The sequence below is a fragment of the Dreissena polymorpha genome, chromosome 8 (genome assembly GCF_020536995.1).
Source record: "Dreissena polymorpha isolate Duluth1 chromosome 8, UMN_Dpol_1.0, whole genome shotgun sequence".
NCBI lineage: Eukaryota > Metazoa > Mollusca > Bivalvia > Myida > Dreissenidae > Dreissena > Dreissena polymorpha.
The window spans coordinates 39,299,910-39,320,602 of NC_068362.1; the positions used below are offsets into that span (position 1 = coordinate 39,299,910).

A 20,693-nucleotide genomic window follows, 5' to 3' on the forward strand; every position below is an offset into this window, starting at 1 on the left:
AGAAGAAGAGGTATTTTTTGCTGTTTTCTACCCTTTGTTGACGGAATTATTTTTTTTTAAGGCTGCCCACTTTCCAGCCACATTGCTAAGAAGGGTATAAGCGTTTATTTTGTGTTGAAAATCGATCTAAAACTCGACTTTACTCGGTGCAAAATTTTTATGCGAGGACTTTTCGCCATGTATTTGTGATCTTTGCTGGGTTTCATAATGGAAAATTCGCCCTCGTGATGAAAATATAGCAATTGAAAAATAAAAATCTTGTTTCGAGTGTTTAGTAAATGTTTATTTATGCGTATGGTTAGTTAGTGGCGTATGAAAATCGTTTTTAAATGTGTGCACGCTTAAAACAATTTATGATCTAAAGGGGTCCCGAATTTTTCATGATGTAAGAGTGGTCCCGTTTTTATAAGTCGAACATGTTAACGGTATTGAATAAGGTATCAACACGGGTAAATTTGCATACAATACGGACCAGTTTTTGGAACCATGATGATAATGGATAAATGTTCAGGGTTTGATAGAATTTAAAAATGTGCATTTTTCGCGATAGTTATATTTACACAAATATTTACAGAAACATGACTTAATTGTCATTTTATTAATACAAAGTGAAATTGATTAAACATTTTGAATAGACTTATAGTTTTTAGTTATAGCATGGCATTTACTTACACCAAAAGGGGTACTTCTTGTAGCAATTAACCTCTATCGTTTACAATACACCAAATATTTACCGACGATTAATTACCGGCGAATTTATAAATCAAACAGAATTGAGCTCATACCTTGAACAGAAATGCCATGCATCATCGTGTACTATAGACCATTAATAAGATATTTACTCTGTTTAAGTTTTACAAATACACACACATATGCGTTTATTAAAGGTTTTCACATACTAAGTACATCAAAGTATTGTTACTGTATAGTCGTGTTGGTGGTCCATATAGTTCGAACAACTGGTCCGTAATACAATCTTTTCAAGGGATTATTAAAAAGAAAACGTGCTGTGGATATTACTCATAATAAATTGTTATGAGAATAAGAAGCTTTTCTGAATATAACCCATCAGAAACTATATATTTGGTGTTTCGTTATTATTATATTATTTTTAATTTTCCAGCATTCTCCAGAATAACATTTTATGAATAAATGCCAAAGAAAAGAACCCTTTATAGACTTGCGTTATCAATATATATGTATTTTTTGATTTCCTCAAATCGGCATTTCAATGTTGTTGTTTTAAATGCGGCACTTATACCGCTACCGCGCTTTCGATGTGTCTGGAAGGAGGCGACTGCCTTGTCGAAAGAAGGTTGACCACGTCGCCACGGAAAGTAATGCTGTACAGAAAGGGGCGCTTGGGGTGTGGTGGGAAAAAAGCACGAGAAAACTACAGCAAAATGCTACCAACCAAACGAATGGGCATTTAGTAGCAACGATCTGGACAGTATAGTTTTTAATTCTGATTGAGAGTCTTGATAATTAAGTTGGCCTATTACTTATATATTGCTTCCGTGTTATATTTCAAATTTGCTTTTAAAAGCAATTTGATCGATCTTTATTTTATTTAAACATATAAATCGTAGTTTTGTTAATTAAAAAGCTATTGGTGAAATGTATAGCTTGCATGTAAAACGAATATTTGATGCGTGTCTATGTTTTATCTATGATATATACCTGTTTATTAAGGAGTAAAAATACTTCAGGGTTGTCTATTTATGTGTTTGTTCATATCGCCCGTCTGATTTTAAGCAACTCTGTAAAAACATTCTGCTGTTTTTCGGTTTCTCTGTCCAATGTTTATTTTTTTCAAGGAGATATGAACGATACTTAATATGTTTAATATAAATGTAATACTACTAAAGGTATTTGTTAGAAATATGCAATACTATGTATCATTTCGTCACCAGGAAACAAAGACTAATTTAAATTTTGACATGTTTGCTTTTTTAATTTTGTTGTAAAGCGTGAAGATACCTAGAACAGCGATGATGAGAACATGTGTATTTTTTTAATGTTTAATAAAGTACCTTGAATTTTGTAAATTGTGTATTTCGTATCATTCTTAACACTACAAATACCTTAGAGGGACTTCAAACCCGCTAACAATAATTTCGTTAATGGTTGATTGTAAAATTCCTCTGACAGCCCTTTTCATTGCCTTTTGCAAAACCGAATTAAGCGAACAAAATGTCGGTATGAAGGTGAGCTAATGTTTGTACATTTAACTACTTTCACTGTAATATATACAAGTTATCCACGGCTACAGCAAGGGAATTCTATTACAAAACACCTTCCTTAGAAGTACCTTATTCCCTTTCTGCATATTGTAGTTGTCAAGCTCACTTAGTGTGCCGAGATAAGCAGACACAGAGGAATCGACAATAACAGATTTATTTGTTCTGAATGACAAACACGTTCATGCGCAAAAGTTAGTTCGTAGAAACGAACAAGCGTTTTACGTCTTATAAGTTTTACTGTGTTTACAATGATCACATTATTATGACATACTCTTCAATACATACACCACTACATAATGTAAAATACTTTTAAATTAAAATAAACAAAGACTTTGTGTGAGTTATTTATTTTATCTTCAAACATATAAAACAATATAAAAGCTCAGGGGATGTATTTCAAAAATATTTTTACATTATCTGAGGATAATACTGAAATTAAAATAGGAGTAAAATATTTGATTGTTTTGTATCCAGTTTGCGAGTCGTTTTGAATAACAGCAATCGACTGCAATCGAAAAAGCCGAAATGAGATAAGGTAAGCGCTTGAGTACCTTTTACACAAAATATAATCTCATTTCAATGCTTTAAGTATCGCAGAACTTAATACTTGAATGTTTTGGTTACGACCCCGAAACTATAATTGTGTCTTATCATTTGACAATTGCATAATTAAACGTAAAATCACAGTTTCAAATCTGAAATGAATATACATGGGATAACCGTTTTATCACAGTATAATCACAGTTTAAAACACACCAATCAAATAAGCAAATAACAAAACATAAAATCAAACAAACTTAAACATATGACTATAAAAAACGCGAGATCCGCATAAGAACACATGTAAATAACTGAGCGACAAAAACAGTAGTAATGTGACATGAATTTTCAAAATAGTTAAAATATTCGCTAAGCAAAAACTAGTCACGGATGCGCTTTCCAAAATGGCAACAAATTGATACTAAAAAGTCAAAACAATGGTTTAAATACGGGTTAATACAATTGTCAGAATACGACGAGGATTAAAAGTCAGTCGCACGTCCAAAGTTTATTATTGGCTGAGTTTTTATGTCTGTAAAGATTTGTAGTGGCCTGTAAGTCTTACCACAGTGACAGGCGTGCACATCTCGTCCCTCGTGTTGGGACGCGATGTGGTCCTGGAGACCCTGTTTGGATGTTTAGTGTAAACAACACGTATCGTATTTGAAACTTGGTCTTGCTTCACAGTGCAGGACTGATGCGTGTTTTGCGACCTGTTGACGTGTGGAAAATCGCTTTCCGCAGTTGCCACATGTCTCCCTAGCCTTTTCTCCATGTGTATGATTTATGTTAAAATAATTATTCCATACAAGTATTAAGGGTCATCATACACTGTCGTTGAGTTAATGACGGCAAACGATCGGAGTGGTGTCATGGATGAGGAGCCAACAGGAAGTTCTGCATTTTATTCTCATTAAGAAACTATAATTCTACTTTTTAGAGGACACAATGTACTGGTTATTCACAGGAAATGTTTTGCGAGTGTTTCTGTTAGCATAAAGCTGTCATGCAATCGAGCTGACATTAATAATGATCTTGCTTCTACATCCATGCGATTTATATATATTTATATGTGTTGACGTTATGGAGCATAGGGTATTTTAAACATATTTGTTGTAGTAATATCCGTATTATACGAATAAATGACAACAATCGTCGTAAACATTATATTTAGTAGCATCATTAAACGTTGTGGTAACAATTAAATTTATGAATCACTCAAAGTGTGCATATCAAAGGAAATGCTATAGTTGCAACAAATTGATTGTTATACCTGTGCATCGTTAGCTTGCCCTTATAAAAAAAACATCTTTCCGCAACGGTGAGCGGTATGGTGCCTGACCTTGATGCATTCGGACACGTCGACTGTAGTCGCTTCTGGATTTAAATTCCCTTCCACGTTCAGAACAAAGCCGAGAAGCGATTATTGTTTCCATGTCCGTCTGAAAATAATTGGTTAAACTGTGTGAACACTTTTTTCGTATAAACACTTTTACATGCTTAAACTATACAATAAAACTGACATGGAACAATTATCGGGAATACGTTGAAATTTCACCTTACCATGTATAAAACCTTGTATAATTAGGTAAACACATAAACGTAATTGGTGTCAGGCTAAATGACATCACATGTACATGTATATTTTGACGTCATAATGTTATACATCCACAATTATTTACATGTACTAGGTAAAACGGATGTTAACGAAGCAGTGTACATAATATAGAATAGATTAGAATTCAATAAGAAAGAAATTTCCAATCGAATAACAACAAGAATATGTGGCTTTATTTATATATGAGTTATATACTTTTAAAAAGAAAGTAATTCTTAAATTTCCAGTCGATGATTAATATCTAGCATATTATAAACATTTGAACGAACACGTTTCACAACAGTTTCATATTGCATAATAGCATTGAAAACACACGAAAATTCCATACACGGTAACTATATATATTGTGACAAAATAGGACTCTAAAATAGTGTATAATCTATATTATCTACTATACAATACATACATAATTGGTAGCTGTTTCTTTGTGATTACGTGAAACGACAATTGTTAAACTTTGTACACGTCCTCCGTGGAGATTCTGTTTTTAATATAAAACGGGACCCCTTTTAGATCATAAAAAATGCGGGACCCCTTTAGATCATAAATTATTTTAAGCGTGCATACATTTAAAAACGATTTGTATATGCCCCTAACTAACCATACGCATAAATAAACATTTACTAAACCCTCGAAACAATATTTTTATTTTTCAATTGCTATATTTTCATCACGAGGGCGATTTTTCTATTGTGAAACCCAGCAAAGATCACAAAATAAATGGCGAACAGTCCTCGCTTAAAAATTTTGCACCGAGTAAAGTCGAGTTTTAGATCGATTTTCAACACAAAATAACGCAAATACCCTTTTTAGCAATGTGGCTTGAAAGTGGGCAGCCTTAAAAAAATAAATTCCGTCAACAAAGGGTAGAAAACAACAAAAAATACCTGTTTCGGCATGGTCGGCGCCATCTTGATTCCTTTCATAATTAGTACTTAGTAGTAGAAGGCTCTTGAACATTATTCACACGGACCAGTTGGTTTGTGTTACCTAAAAATCACAATATTTCAACATGTAGTCTTTATAATTATTACTGTATTACCAATGTGTAATTTTTTTCCACATTTAAACTTAAAGATGACATCCGTACAAACATGCTTTTTACCTCTGACAAAATAAATGTAAACCAATTTGACAAAAAGCAAAACGTGCTCTCAGGCTAGTGATTTAAATATAAAACAGTAAAGACTGCCTGTGAAGAATGGCATATTTTAGATGATCAAATATCCTCCCTGTTACCATATGATCAGGCTCCGGTCTATGGCGCACCAAAGGGGTCGAAACTTTAACTTCTGCTCGAGCAGAAAAAAATGCTGCTCGAGCAGCATTTAAATGCTGCTCGAGCAGCATTTTGCTGCTCGAGCAGCAATTTACTGGTCGAGCAGCATTTAAATGCTGCTCGAGCAGCAAAATTCCTGCTCGAGCAGCAATATGCTGCTCGAGCAGCATTTATTTTTAGAATAAACCATTGAACCCGTCGGCCAATCAAATTTGAGCTTACAAACGGACGAGATTAGCTATCTCTACGGAAACGAAATAGACCGGTGTAGCGTCAATATTGTCAGATCGTGAGATCTGACGATTTCACAGTACCTCCGTGATATTGCTCCGATCAGTCGCCGTGAAAAATGTCAGATTGATGAAAAATAATATTTAACGCATTGTTGTTTCAATTCAACTTAATTTCGCGTTTTTACAGCTTGCAGTTATTTTCGGACATCTTTTTTTCGGACGTTGAACCTTAACACATTATTCACAACAAAGATATCGAAACAGTAGTTCTAACACAATGCAAACATTTGAATTTTAAAACGATTTTCGTTTTAAATGTTATATATATCGATGATGTACATGCATTACGTTGTAAAGAAATATGGTAATGCCTAATTTACAGTCATGAGTGTTGCACTTTTTTAATACAAAGATATAACATTGATTGAAGAAAATATTTTCAGATTATATAATATATATATATTATTTTAGCTTAAAAAAGTTAAAAACTTATTATGAACCAAATTCAGTTCCAGAAATATATAATCCCAATCGGTGTTTTTATCATTATTTTAGCTAATTCACATGTACACTCAATTCAGGAAAACTATTTTATTATATTTCATACAATCATAGTTACCACTATCATCATTTATTTAATATGTCAATAAGCTTGATTGGCAATTGTCGCTTCAGCTCGGGTAATGCTTTAAAGTACCCCGTGTACTCTTAAGTATACTTTAATGTACCCCGGGTACGCTAAATATACTTAAACGTACCGTTGGTCTGTCTGTCAGTGCAGTCACTCACAAACTTGTCAGTGCTCTATCTCAGAAACTCAATATAAGTATTCAACATGAAACTTTATGGGTGTATAAATATAGCTGAGGAGAGGTGCCATGTACAAGAACCATAACCCGTCGCTTTCTGAAATAAGAGTTATTGCGCTTTGTTGTTTTTCTATGATGTAACTAGGGCTATATCTCAGATACTATACAAGATTTTAACATGAAACTTCATGGGTGTATAATTATCAATGCACGAGAACCATAACCGTATACTTTCTTACATAACGGTTATTGCCCTTTCTTGTTATTGTTATTTTATGATGTAACTTTTCAGGGCTATATCTCATTTATAGAACCATGCATAAGAACCACAACCCTTCACTTTCTTAAATAAGAGTTATTGCCCTTTGTTGTTTTTGTATGATGTAACTTTTCAGGGCTTTATCTCAGAAACTATAAATACAAGATTTCAACATGAAATTTCATGGGTGTATAATTGTCAATGAGAATAAGTGCCATGCACAAGAAACATAACCCTAGTACATATGTACATGTCTGATGTTACTTTACAGGACTATATCACAGATACTGTACACGATTTAAAGATGAAATTTAATGGACGTTAAGATATAAATGAGGAGAGGTGTCATGCACAAAATCTATAACCCTACACTTTCTTAAATTATTGCCAATTGTTTTTTTATGTTGTTACTATAAAATAAGTGAGATAAGGGTACAACCCTTCAAATAAACTTTTCTGTTAGTTCTGCACCCATCAATAATCAAAATTTATTTGGCGGGGATATCAATTTAACGAATTTGCTTATTATTAGTCTAAACGTTGAAATAGACTTAATATTTTTAGTAGCAATGAGAATATAAGACACAACAGACTCATCAGTCATCAGTATAATGTTAGCATATGTTTAGTCGGTTACTGAACTAGGGCAAATAAAGTTGAAGTTTATCAGGTGGTCTAAAAGTCCTCACCGCCTAGCAGATAAGTCTACAAAGTATTTTAAAGCCGGTTCATGAACATGAAATGATAAGTCATTTACGCCATCGGGATTATTTATTTTAAGTCAATATGTTTTTGGAATCATAAGGCACTCATTGAAAAATACACCACTACATAAATAAATATCTAGGTTTATAAGTTTTATCGTGCTGTACTTGTTTAGGAGATGTGTAATACCAACTGGCTACTTCTGTTTTCAGAACTAAAAGGCACAGAAGGATTTTATTAATATTTTGTTGAGTTCTCAGATTAATCGAGCCCAAAGCATTTCCTGCTACACAAACATATTTTCGAGCAACAACACATATTGATAATATCCATTTAAATGCCGTGCGGGTCTTTACAGTGGAGTGATCGAGTCGCACAGATATGTTTGCCGCACTCCAGGAATCAGAAGTCTGCTTCTCACGACTAGTCTCGATAAACTGAATCATGGGCCTGTCGCAACATTGTGGGATGCTTTTTAATGACCAAACATTTGGCAGTCTGGAAATAAAGTAAAAGTCATTCATACTTGTGTTAAAATAGTGACCTGAAAATCAATAGGGGTCATCTGCGAGTCATGATCAATCTACCCATGAAGTTTCATGATCCTAGGCGTATGCGTTCTTGAGTTATCATCCGGAAACCATTTTACTATTTCGGGTCACCGTGACCTGGACCTTTGACCTAGTGACCTCAAAATCAATTAGGGTCATCTGCAAGTCATGATCAATCTACCCATGAAGTTTCATGATCCTAGGCGTATGCGTTCTTGAGTTATCATTCAAAAACCATTTTACTATTTCTGGTTGCTGTGACCTTCACCTTTGACCTAGTGACCTCAAAATCAATAAGGGTCATCTGCGAGTCATGATCAATCTACCTATGAAGTTTCATGATCCTAGGCCCAAGCGTTCTTGAGTTATCGTCTGACAACCACCTGGTGGACGGACCGACAGACCGACCGACATGAGCAAAGCAATATACCCCCTCTTCTTCGAAGGGGGGCATAAAAACAACAACAGTTGTTTGCAATAAGAAAAGCATATATATTCACTAGATTAAGTGTTCACAAAAAATACTATTTCTGAAAATAAAATTGCAAGAACGATAGTTTGACAGTGAAAAGTATTCATGTTTTATGCATCATAAATATACAATCACATTAAGACACTGAAAAACAACTTTTCATACAAAACAATATATTGGAGCAAAGAGAATGCTTTTTTTCATTATATGACACATTAATAAATTAAAATATGAGTAATCTTCTTGTTTAACCTTTTTTCAGGGTTATTTGACAAAAGACTCTATAACACAGTTTGATCCTCAGGTTATGATATTACATATGAAATATCATGTCCTTTATAAATTAAAAGAAAATGCAAGGCTCTAAAAACCAATGCACCAACAGAAAGGTACGATGATTATATTCTACATTCTCCCATTATTTTGTTGAATAAAAGTTAATGCAGATCTTTACTAAGCAAACTAGAGCTTTGTCACAGACGTGACAAATACCCCCATGGCCGAATTGACACAGACTATTTTGCATGCTGTCTTCACAAAACAAGAGAATCAAATTTATGGCTATTTTTAAGAATGATAATGCCATTATCATTTATGGCCATTTTGACCTTTGAACTCTTGAATTCTTTAGCATGACATGCAGTCCAAATGTATGGCCATTTTTTTTTACATTTGAACTCCAAGTGTGACCAAGACCTTGGAGTTATCAACATGGCCTTTTTTTACCTCTGAACTCAAAGTGTGACCTTGAACTTGGTGTTATCGACGTAATTCTTTCGCGCGACACACCGTCCAATGATGGTGAACAAATGTGCCAAATGATTTTAAAATCTCACTATGAATGACATAGTTATTGCCCAGACAAGCTCATTTATGGCCATTTTTAATCTTTGAACTCAAAGTGTGACCTTGACCTTCGAGATATTGAAGTAATTCTTTCGCGCGACACACCGCCCCATGATGGTGAACAAATTTGCTAAATGATTTTAAAATCTCACAATAAATGATAAAGTTATGGCCCGGACAAGCATTTGACCCTTGAACTCCAAGTGTGACCTTGATCTTGGGGATATCGACGTACTTTTTTCACGCAACACACCGTTCCATGATGGTGAACAAATGTACCAAGTAATTTTAAAATCTAACGATAAATGACATAGTTATGGTCCGGACAAACTTTCGGTTTAAAACACACTAAGTGACCCCGTGACCTAGTTTTTGACCCAGCATGACCCATATTCAAACTTGGCCTAAACATCATCAAGATACAACTTGTGACCAAGTTTGGTGAAGATCGGATGAAATTTCGAGACAGACCGACCGACAGTACGACAAAGTGACACCTATATAGAAATATAAAGCTTATTTATTACCATCAATGCAAACACTCCACAGCTGTTTCCGTGGCGCTGTTTGTTGCAAGGTGGCGCTTTTAACTCTGAACTGATTTTTTCCAAGCCATCTTTCACAATTTGCCCTCGTTGACACATGAACTGGCTGCAACAAATATTTTGTTGGTAAAAATCAACAAAAATCATGTGCCTATATACTTAAGCGGTACTTTATCTATACCAAATTGTTTTGGTAATCAGTTTTCAAACATATATATATATGTGAATCTATTAACACATTATTTGAAACACATAAGTGTGAGAGATAGGACACAATAATAAATAAGAATGAACTAAGAAAGCAAGCTTAAATTTATATATATTTATATCATTTTTAAGTGTTGGTGCTCATTACAAGTTAATATTTAAGATAAAAATCCAAATATAGAAAACAAATAAGATTTACAAAGTTTTTTGAATATCTTGTTTGCTATATTGCCTGATGAATGATAACTGGAACTGGCCAAAAAAGCTCCCTAAATGTGACCTTTGATCTCTTGTTAACGCATGCTCTGCAGCTTCTCTACATGGAGAACATATGTGGTAAGCTATATTAAAAATTGCATATTTAATTATCGAATCACAGTTTGGATAAGCTCAGAGACACACATAAAATGCACATACACCAACTGCTACTGTGACTGCTATATCAAGCAGGTAAGACAAAAAATGAATTTCAGCTTTGAACCTTACCAGAACAAATCGAACAAGGCCTTGTTGTTACCACCCAATGAGTCGTAAATGGTTACAGTCCTGGACATAACACTTGCAACCAGCAAAACCCAGTGATTGTTGCCTTTACATTGTGGCAGCATAAGTAGATCATACATATTGAAGTCCACCTACAAAATGTGAAATTAAAATGTACCTTAAACAATGTATACATTACTAAACAGTGGGAACTTTGCTCAAATTACTTCAAAGAAGTATAGTGGCATGCTAGAATCAAGTACAGTTTAAGTTAACAATAAAACAAAAGATTGTCAGGCAATATGGTACTCCTGGAACAACTTTGTAGAGGTCATCATTTACAAAGAACATGTAGAATTTATGAAGAACCACCACTTTTACATAAAAATTCATGTTATGTAAATCGAAGACTTTGGCATTCATATCTCACAGACATATCAAGTCATTACCACTGCCACCTTCATCAACATAATTATTGGACACATAGAGAACTACTATATCTCACTACATACAAATGTGGTAGCCCTAGATCCGAGAGTTAAGGACAAGAATATTTTAAAAGTTTTCACAAAATAAGCAAGAAAGAAGTGTATATAATGTTCAATTTTGTGACCCGCGGGTCAGGGTCAAATTTGACCCAAAGGGCATAATTTGAACAAACTTGGTAGAGGACAATAAGATGTTACTGCAAACCAAATTTGGTAGCCATAGTCCGAATGGTTTTCAACTAGAAGATTTTTAAAATTTTCACAAAATAGGCGCTTTATAAGCGTTTATTCAATTTTGTGACCCCCCTCCCCCCGGGGCAGGGTCAAAGTTGACCCCAGAGGCATAATTTGAACAAACTTGGTAGAGGACTATAAGATGTCACTTCATACCAAATTTGGTAGCCCTAGGCCCAATGGTTATGGACAAGAATGATTTTTAAAGTTTACCCCTAAATTAGCCATTTATAAGCATATGTTCAATTTTGTGACCCCCGGGGCAGTTTCAAATTTGACCCCAGGGGCATAGTTTGAACAAACTAAGAAGAGAATTAATACATGTCAATACATACCAAATTTGGTAGCACTATGCCATACAGTTATGGACAAGTAGATTTTTTAAGTTTTCACAAAATAGGCCTCATACAAGCATATGTTTCAATTTTGTGACCCTCGGGGCAGGGTCAAACTTGACCCCAGGGACATTATTTGAGCAAACTTGGTAGAGGACTATAAGATGTCACTATCTTCCAAATTTGGTAGCCCTAGGCCCAATGGTTATGGACAAAAAGAGTTGTAAAGTTTTCACAAAATAGACCCTATATTAGCATATGTTAAATTTTGTGACCCCCGGGGCAGTTTCAAATTTGAACCCAGGGGCATAATTTAAACAAATTTGGTAGAGGACTATTAGATGTCTCTACATACCAAATTTGATAGCCCTATGCCAAATGGTTATGGATGCGAAGATTTTGAAAGATTTCACAAAATAGGCCTTATATAAGCATATGTTCAATTTTGTAACCCCAGAGCAGGGTCAAATTTGACCCCAGGCGCATAATTAGAACAAATTTAAAAGAGGTTCACCCAAGGAACATTACTGAGAAATTTCATCAGAATTGGACCAGTAGTTTAGGAGAAGAAGATGTTTAAAGGAAAAGTTAATAAACTGACGGACGCACGCAGGCACGGACGGACGCACGCATGACGGACACAGGACCATGACATAAACTCCACTGGCCTTTGGCCAGTGGAGCTAAAAATCAATTCAGGAAGGGAGGGAGCACCCCTCCCTAACCCAACCATAAAGGCCCCTGGGCATCTGAAATATGATCACAAGCACTAATAATCATATAATAATGATAAAACCCGGTCACCACTGTCGATAAATTGGAAATTGTTATTTATGATTGTGAGATATAATGTAAACATTTGCATACAGATCAATCTTTTTTCTTCAAGCCCAACACAAAATAACAATGCAAAATTAAAGTTTTAAAGGTTTTCAATGGGTACAAATAGGGTATTTATCTGAACATTGGAAATGTCGAAATACATGAAAATATCATCATACAACTTAAATGTATTTCATTGTTAAAATATGTTTTTCTTGATTTTTCTCCAAACTTTACACAAAATGGGTGATTTCAAAAATATTAAACTAGAAATGGCGCGTCAGAGGCCGACGTGTATCCCCACGCCGCATGTTTGACCCAGGGGTGCCCCAGGGTTGGTAATGGGGCTATGCATAGTTGAAATTGAACGCATTGAAGAGAAGTTCGGTATCAATTAGATGTGAATCGTTGTAGAAATGAAGAAATTATAGTAAAAGGCAATTTTGGGTGGGCGTGGCCTATGTGGGCGGGGCGCCCCAGGGTTGGTAATGGGGCCATGCATAGTTGAGATTAACCATAATGTCATAAGAGATGTTCAGTATCAATTTGAAGTGAATCGGTGTAGAAATGAAGAAATTATAGTAAAAGGCAATTTTGGGTGGGTGTGGTCTATGTGGCGTGGCCAATGTGGGCGGGGCACCCCAGGGTTGGTAATGGGGCCATGCATAGTTGAGATTATCCGTATTGCCATAAGAGAGGTTCAGTATCAATTTGAAGACATTCAGTGTAGTATGGTGCACTCAAAATGTGCAGCTCCATGAGATACACATGCATGCCAAATATCAAGTTGCTATCTTGAATATTGCAAAAGTTATGACCAAGGTTAAAGTTTTGGGACACACACACACACACACACACACACAATTACAGACAGGCCAAAAACAATATACCCCCTTTCTTTCGATCCGGGGGCATAAAAATGAGTAAAAATCTCTGACCCGGCCCCACCTCAACCCACATAACTTTTGACCTTGGGGTCAGATCAAAATTCCAAATAGTGCAGGGTCGCACAGATGCTCATAGCTACCATGTGTGTAAGTTTCAAGGTTCTAGTGCTTTAAGTGTAGGAGGAGAAAGTGGCCAGGACGGACGGACAACGGAGATAATCACAATATCCCCACTTTTCTCCGAAAAGCGTGGGGATGATGAAGCCTAAATGAAAACTTTTCTCAAATTTTAAGATGTTAAGTTATGGCAACAGTTTTGTTTGTATTGCATAGGGAAAGGGTTCAAGTTTTATAAATGAGTAGGGCCGCTCTGTCAGATGTGATCACTTTTTCACAAATAAAGATGTTAACCAAATGTTTTGATTTTTTTTATATTAATGTACATGTCTTTTGCACTTAATAAAAACCAATTAAAACATGTTATCAATATTTTGTGTGTTTTGTCAACATGCAGTATGTTCTTAAGAAAAATTTAAATACAAAATCAGAAGTGTTTTAAAAAAAAATATGGAAAAAAATTGAAATTTTCATGTTTTTTAACACATATTTTTCAAAACTATACTCTTAAAAGTTTTTTTCCTGGCCTCAAAGCAGTGTATCTTAAAGTAAAAACTCAGATTTATCAAAATATAGGATGGCCTTCAAATATATGTGAAGTTTCTTTTTATGATACATGTTTATATTTTTTTATAATATTTGACCTCGTTTTCTATAATATGTGTCTTGTTCTGATAAAACTGGGCTAAATTCATGTGCGTAAAGTGTCGTCCCAGATTAGCCTGTGCAGTCCGCACCGGCTTATCAGGGACGACACTTTCCGCTTAAACTTGATTTTCGGTAAGAAGGGACTTCCTTCAAACTAAAAATACTGTAAACGCGGAAAGTCTCGTCCCTGATTAGCCTGTGCAATCTGCACAGGCTAATCAGGGACTAGACTTTCCGCACATGAATTAAGCCCGTTTTCTCATACAACACACAATATATTCACTGTTCTATATTTAGACCTTGCTCTCTATATATTAAACATTATATTCTCTATATATTGGACCTTGTTCTTTATAAATTAGACCTTGTTCTTTTAAACTTTATACATTAAACACGATGTCCTCTTACTTGACCTTCCTCTGTAATACAATATATCCTCTATATATTTAGGTAATGTGTCATTAAAAATGAATGAAATAATAATAAGTGCTGTACCTTTGTTTATCGAAGGTTTTAACATGGTTTTTAGTTTAGATGTGTAGGAATTGTACCACAAGGGTGACAGTCTGCGTGGTTTAAAATTATAAGTGTCTGAAAGACTTTGTCATCAATCATATTTGACATTTGACCATGTTCAACTTTTATTTGGCTTTTTTTTTCAGTTGCTTTTGAATGCTTTATTAAATCGAAATTTAATCATTAATTCTGCTATAATGTAAGTTTGTTTTCACTTTCTGGGGGTTTATAAGAAAAACATTTATTTTGTGTCCCAAGTGTACATTTACAACATTTGTTACCAACTTCAGGCTACATTGAAGATTATTGGAGAAACATTTTGATTAAAATTGACATTAATTGAGAAGAGGAAATGCATTTTGTAATAATGTTATGGTAAAGTCAATATACTTCCCAAGTTCCAACACATTATCATTTATATGCTTATATTTTTCTTCTGAAGACAAATATGGAGACATACCCATATAATAAGAGTAGTTCACCCCCAGAGTGAAGAAACCACCTTTTCTGTTGGAGATTACACCCTTCTGTGTACTTCTTTCCAGAAAATTGGTGCCTTTGTTTATTTTTAAAAGCTATCACCTGTTTATCAAACGTGATAAAAATTTCGTACACTTGGGACAATGCGATATTTGTCTTGCAAAAAAAGTTCACAAGGTTTTGGCATCAAATTTTCAGTACATCTAGTGATAAACATTAATGGTTTGAAGAAAATGATGTAAAACATTGAAAATTCTATCTTATGAAAAATTTAAAATAACTTTCTTGCAAAATGTACACTTGGGACACTTTTTGCCTATAAATATTGAAGCACTTTATGATGCCACCTCTTAATATACGTGAAGAGAGTTGAAAATTGTGGCACAAAATTGACAAAAACATCATTGCTTTGAACACTTGCTACAAGAGATATCAACCTAAGTTAGAAGCATTGTTTTATTTTTCTTAAAGCATATGCATTTTTATATTCATTTAATGATGGCAATACCTAATATTTCTGAAAGTTTTATTGAAGTATAGAATTGAAAATTGCCTTTTACATAAAATGTCACGCAAAACCAGTACACTTGGGGCAATTTTAAGGATATTTTTCAATATATTTTGTAAATGAAGCAAGTTATTGAGAAGAATTTTCACATTTAAGTTAATCACATGGGAAACACTTCTGTAAGATAGAAAAAGAACTCAACATGCTATAATGCAGGTTTTTTTCCCCTTCTTTGGGACCCGCCGATCATCGGCCCTTTCCCCTCCGATTTTTTGTTCCCCTCAGCTGGTAAATTTTCCCATAGATTTCATTTTCCCCTCCAAAAAAAAAACTATTTTTTTTTTTAACCTTTCAATATATAAGTTAATCGATCCAAGTGTAGAAAAAAGAAAAATATTGCATAATTAAAGGTTTCTGTTTCCTTGAATTTGTTTTAAAAACAGTAAAATATGCTTAATTGATTATTAAGACTTCCTTATTTTGCCCAAAATCCGGCGTTTTGTGTGATTTTTCCCCAAAAAATCTGGCGTTTCGCGCGATTTTTTTCCCCTAAAAAAAAGGCCAGGCCTTTCCCCAAAATCAGATAAAAACCCCTGTAATGGTAAGAAAATAAATTGCATGTTTTATTTAGGCTTCATTATTTTTTAAATCACCCATAGGATATGATGCGGCACTTGTCTTTAAGGAATATAAAAAAAATCAATCATTTTTACCCGGAAGTTGGCGCTGTAATAAATTTGCTATTCTGTGTGTTCTTTTACCAAGCTTGATTAGGAATTTTTGAAAACGCGCCATGGAGATTTTCTTTCACCATAAAAAATAATAGTTCACGGATTCAAACCATAATTCTTGATTAATATGTTGCTACAGTGGATTCCTGTTCTTAGCATACCATGTCAGCAAAAATTATGCTTATAACAGGAATATGCTATTAACAGGAACACACATTTTAGCATAAATATAGCAACTGGGGGCATACAATAAGTCAAATCTGTTAATAATTGATCGTCAAAGTGAAATTTAAATTCAACATTGTATATGATTGATGTTTAAGATAACTATTTATCAAATGGAATTGTATTCTAAGGTATTTGCATTTGCATTTGAGCATATTTTTGCAGATTTAAAGCATATTTTCTTGGCATTCTGAGAATGTTCTATGCTATAAAGACTTTAAGTGAATTCTGAATATTGGGGTTAAAAATTATGCTATTAATAGAAGAAAAATACATTAAAATTTAAGAATTAATCTGTGCTTTGACATTCTATATCAGAGCTCCAGATAAAAATTTGTCAAATTCTTATTTACTCCCTATTTCAAAAATTAATTCTTATTTTACCCCCTATTTATAAAATTAATTCTTAACACTATATTACCAAATAATTTTTATGCATTGTTTTTGACACATCAACAATCCAACATTTTGGTTTATAGTCTTGGAAAAGCCTGGCTTTCTTTTCTGTTTCTTGCTTTCCCATAATCGGACAGCTTTTTCTGGCTCAAAAGACCCCACATCTATCTTGCTCATCTTGCTTTTTTTGCCTTCCACGCTTCGATACACCGCTTCGGTTGGCCATTTTGATTTTTTATTTAAAACAGTAACTGTCAATTCGGCTTAGGTCATAATGGCATTTTGGGCGCCGTTAAAGTCATATCAAAATATATATGTAACATTTAATTTTAATGACATTTTGAATAGGTATATTGTTTATTACTTGTGAATAAAAATTACGATAAGTGTAATTAAAAAGGTACAATAAACAGTAATGACTCGCCTGTAATACCAGGAGAACAGAATCGAGACTGTTTGGCCTTTCGACCGTTCTTAAGTGTGGCCCTTCCTAACAGCAAAGAGACATTGACTTAAAGCTGTAGTTTTAATTGAGCGCCTCGACGTGTCAGAACCGGGATGAAATTTTGCTACTGGAAGTTTTACGCACGTTCGAAAATGTCGAATTCGTGTTTTATTTTTTCAATGCGTAACTTTATGCAAAGATTTTAAATCTAAATCGTTATTTAAGAAATTTTATTCGTTTTTACGCCTTTACACATGTTATCTGGAGCACTGCTATATGCTAATTACAGAAATATGCTATTATCAGGTATGCTAATAAGTGGAATCCAGAAATTATCCTTCAGTCTGACAGAATTTCGTAGCCTGTCAGACCAAACATCTGACAGATTATTTTACATTTTGCGGTGTCTGACTTGGCTTCTCACTTTTGAGTCCATGATGCTAAATGTTTTAGATTCAACACTAGTTTCCTCAACCTCACGACACCAGAGCTCCTGTGATGCAAATATACTTAAGTGGTATAAAGAGATATTTTTTTCCCTGCAAATTGCGTTTAGTTCCTCACTTCTGGTTAAAAACAACCTGTTACCCTCCGATTGACTGTAATTTAAACAGCAAACTCCAATACATATTCCTGTTTGTATTCTTGTATGAAAATGTCCACAACATATGGGCGTAGTTACATGGGGACTGAATATTCAAATACATGTAGGTTAAGAAGTACAGTAAATGACATGACAAAATGCTGTTAGGACATATCATCATCCTTAATTCTAAACCAGCTATACATGACATTATTCTTAAGAGGGGCATTTCAGAATAAAGATAAAAAGATACAAACGATTCGCCATGGAAAAATTATTTCCTGCAAATATTTTTTAGCGAAATTATTTCCGTCAAGACATGTTGTACAATAGCATGCCATGGTTAAAATGAGTGGTGTAATACAATGCCTAATCTCTTTCTGCAAAGTTTGGGAAGTCTGCTTTAGGGACATTATAATGGAAGGACAGATGAAAGGTAACTCATTACAGTATAGTGCCACCAATGTAATTATTATGCATTTTTTTCGCAGTTCAGAGCTGAAAATAACATCCCAGAACTTAATTATGCACTGCCAAGTTATTCAATAAATAGTAAATTGTAAACATTTCAATATGAAAAATTAAACAACTTGTAATTCAGACACAACTCACATTTTACCTGTTGTTAGCTTTGAACAAGCTAATAGGCCTCGGTGAAAAATAATTTACATTGAAATTGAGAAAAGTCCTCGAGAACTCAGTGCCCCAGATAATTATTTGGAAAATTGGGTTTTCAACCATTGATTTTAAAAAATAGGGTGATTCCATTCTTCATATAGAGTGAAATGAGTAATAAAAATGCATACCTTTAAATAATTGCTGATTTACTTCCGTTGACGCTGCACACTTGTATTGATTCAATAGAACTGTAAACTATCATCATACATTTTAATAAACTGATGTTTCGTAACATCTTTTATCCTTGAAACTGTCCATGATATAAACTTTTAAAATGTCGAGAATTTCTAACCAATGACATGCCTTTTTATACTTTTGACAGATTTGTTAAGTCACAGACTTTCCATCATGTTTTTGGATGTCAACTCAAATGCTGTATGCACAGTTTCTAACAAAATCGATAACACGAATGATTCGGCACTTATTGGCTCTTGCTTTCTTGATTCGAAAAGTTTGCGATCGGCTGATATTTGGCGCAACAATCTCGGACGTCTTTCGACCTCTCTTAGCTTTTTTATTTCGCATCGTAATAGAAAATGAAACTACAGACGCTTTACAAATACATGCACAATGAGCGACGAATTAGGTCAGATTGAAAACGCATAGCGTTTGAATAACTATGACCGTTTGCTAAGCTTGCTGAGTGTAGCTTCACCGCGTTATGATAATAATTCCAAAGAGAAATACCTAAAATGAGCATAGCATTTTTAATCGAAGTTTTGTATCGTTAATTTGACGAATTTGCGTAAAAGTCAAATTGTTGCGTTTTCAATACTCATGATATTGTATTTCTTTGCATTTTTAAATATTTTAATAGGGTGAAAGACGCAGATACGCAGCTTATCTGGGGCACTGAGAACTGGTTAACAGACATGATATTTTGGATAATTGTAAAAGTTAGGACAGCAGATATACATATAATGGGGAGAACGAGAAACGTAAACAATGTTAACCAGAAAGGCACAATCACAGGCAATCGGCACCTGTGTCGGAAGCAATAATTAAACATCATTAAGAAAGTAAATCGATAGAAACAGAGAACCCACCCATTGACCAATTCTTATCAGTCATCGTCGTGATTTTCGCAAAAGTTTTAACAGCCGTTAGACATTTATGATCGATTTTCTCATTAAGCGAATGGCAACAATTTTTTGATCGACTAGTTTGCAGCCAAAATATAAAGCACTTACCGCGTGTCAATGTTAAACTTTAAACAGATCGTCACATAAACTTGCAGAAGATGTGAAAAGGCACCATCACGGCGGCAGCCATTTTTTCCAAACAAACCAGTTTTGCACCAAATGGCAAATATTACAAAGTTTCTGATTGGCTAATGCCATAATCTAAAATAAATGCTGGTCGAGCAGGATTTTTCTGCTCGAGCAGAAAAAATGCTGGTCGAGCAGTAAATTTGCTGGTCGAGCAGTATTTTGCTGGTCGAGCAGCATTTAAATGCTGCTCGAGCAGCATTTTTTTCTGCTCGAGCAGAAGTTAAAGTTTCGACCCCTTTGGTATCCCATACCGGTCGTTGTCAGTTCAGGTGCTACATGTACTTCACTTGAAAGTACCCCAGGTAGTCTAAAGTATCTACAATTTACCTGGCTTAGGGAAATACAGTTAAAGGCAACTGGCCATACCCGGGGTACTTTTTAGTATAGTTTCTATACCCCGGGTACTTTGTAGCATACTTAGAGTACTCGGGGTACTAAAATGTTCTACCTAATCCGACAATTATCAAATGAGCATTAGTGGTAACTGTCCTTTCTCAACACTCCAGTTTCAGATGAGCATTACTGAAATTGCAAAGATT

At 34.5% G+C, this 20,693-nt stretch overlaps 1 protein-coding gene across 1 annotated transcript; it reads right to left on the reverse strand.

The window, feature by feature from the left end:
- Window positions 1-7,733: 7,733 nt before the first annotated feature.
- On the reverse strand, window positions 7,734-19,948 carry LOC127840888 (sentrin-specific protease 1-like). The gene is made up of 4 exons (XM_052369345.1): window positions 19,930-19,948; window positions 10,794-10,942; window positions 10,083-10,206; window positions 7,734-8,184 (listed from the first exon to the last, which is right to left on the reverse strand). Exons 2-4 carry the CDS (start codon window positions 10,928-10,930, stop codon window positions 8,110-8,112), a joined length of 336 nt encoding a protein of 111 aa, XP_052225305.1. The 5' UTR covers window positions 10,931-10,942; window positions 19,930-19,948; the 3' UTR covers window positions 7,734-8,109.
- Window positions 19,949-20,693: the final 745 nt, after the last annotated feature.

What these genes read in the sequence shown, in the direction of transcription:
- LOC127840888 (XM_052369345.1), bottom strand. Translation starts at nt 10,930, where the DNA reads ATGTATGATCTACTTATGCTGCCACAATGTAAAGGCAACAATCACTGG. An exon ending in GCCTTGTTCGATTTGTTCTG is followed by an intron (nt 10,207 to 10,793) that starts GTAAGGTTCAAA and finishes TATTTGTTGCAG; the next exon opens with CCAGTTCATGTGTCAACGAG. An exon ending in GTGGAGTGTTTGCATTGATG is followed by an intron (nt 8,185 to 10,082) that starts GTAATAAATAAG and finishes CTTTATTTCCAG; the next exon opens with ACTGCCAAATGTTTGGTCAT.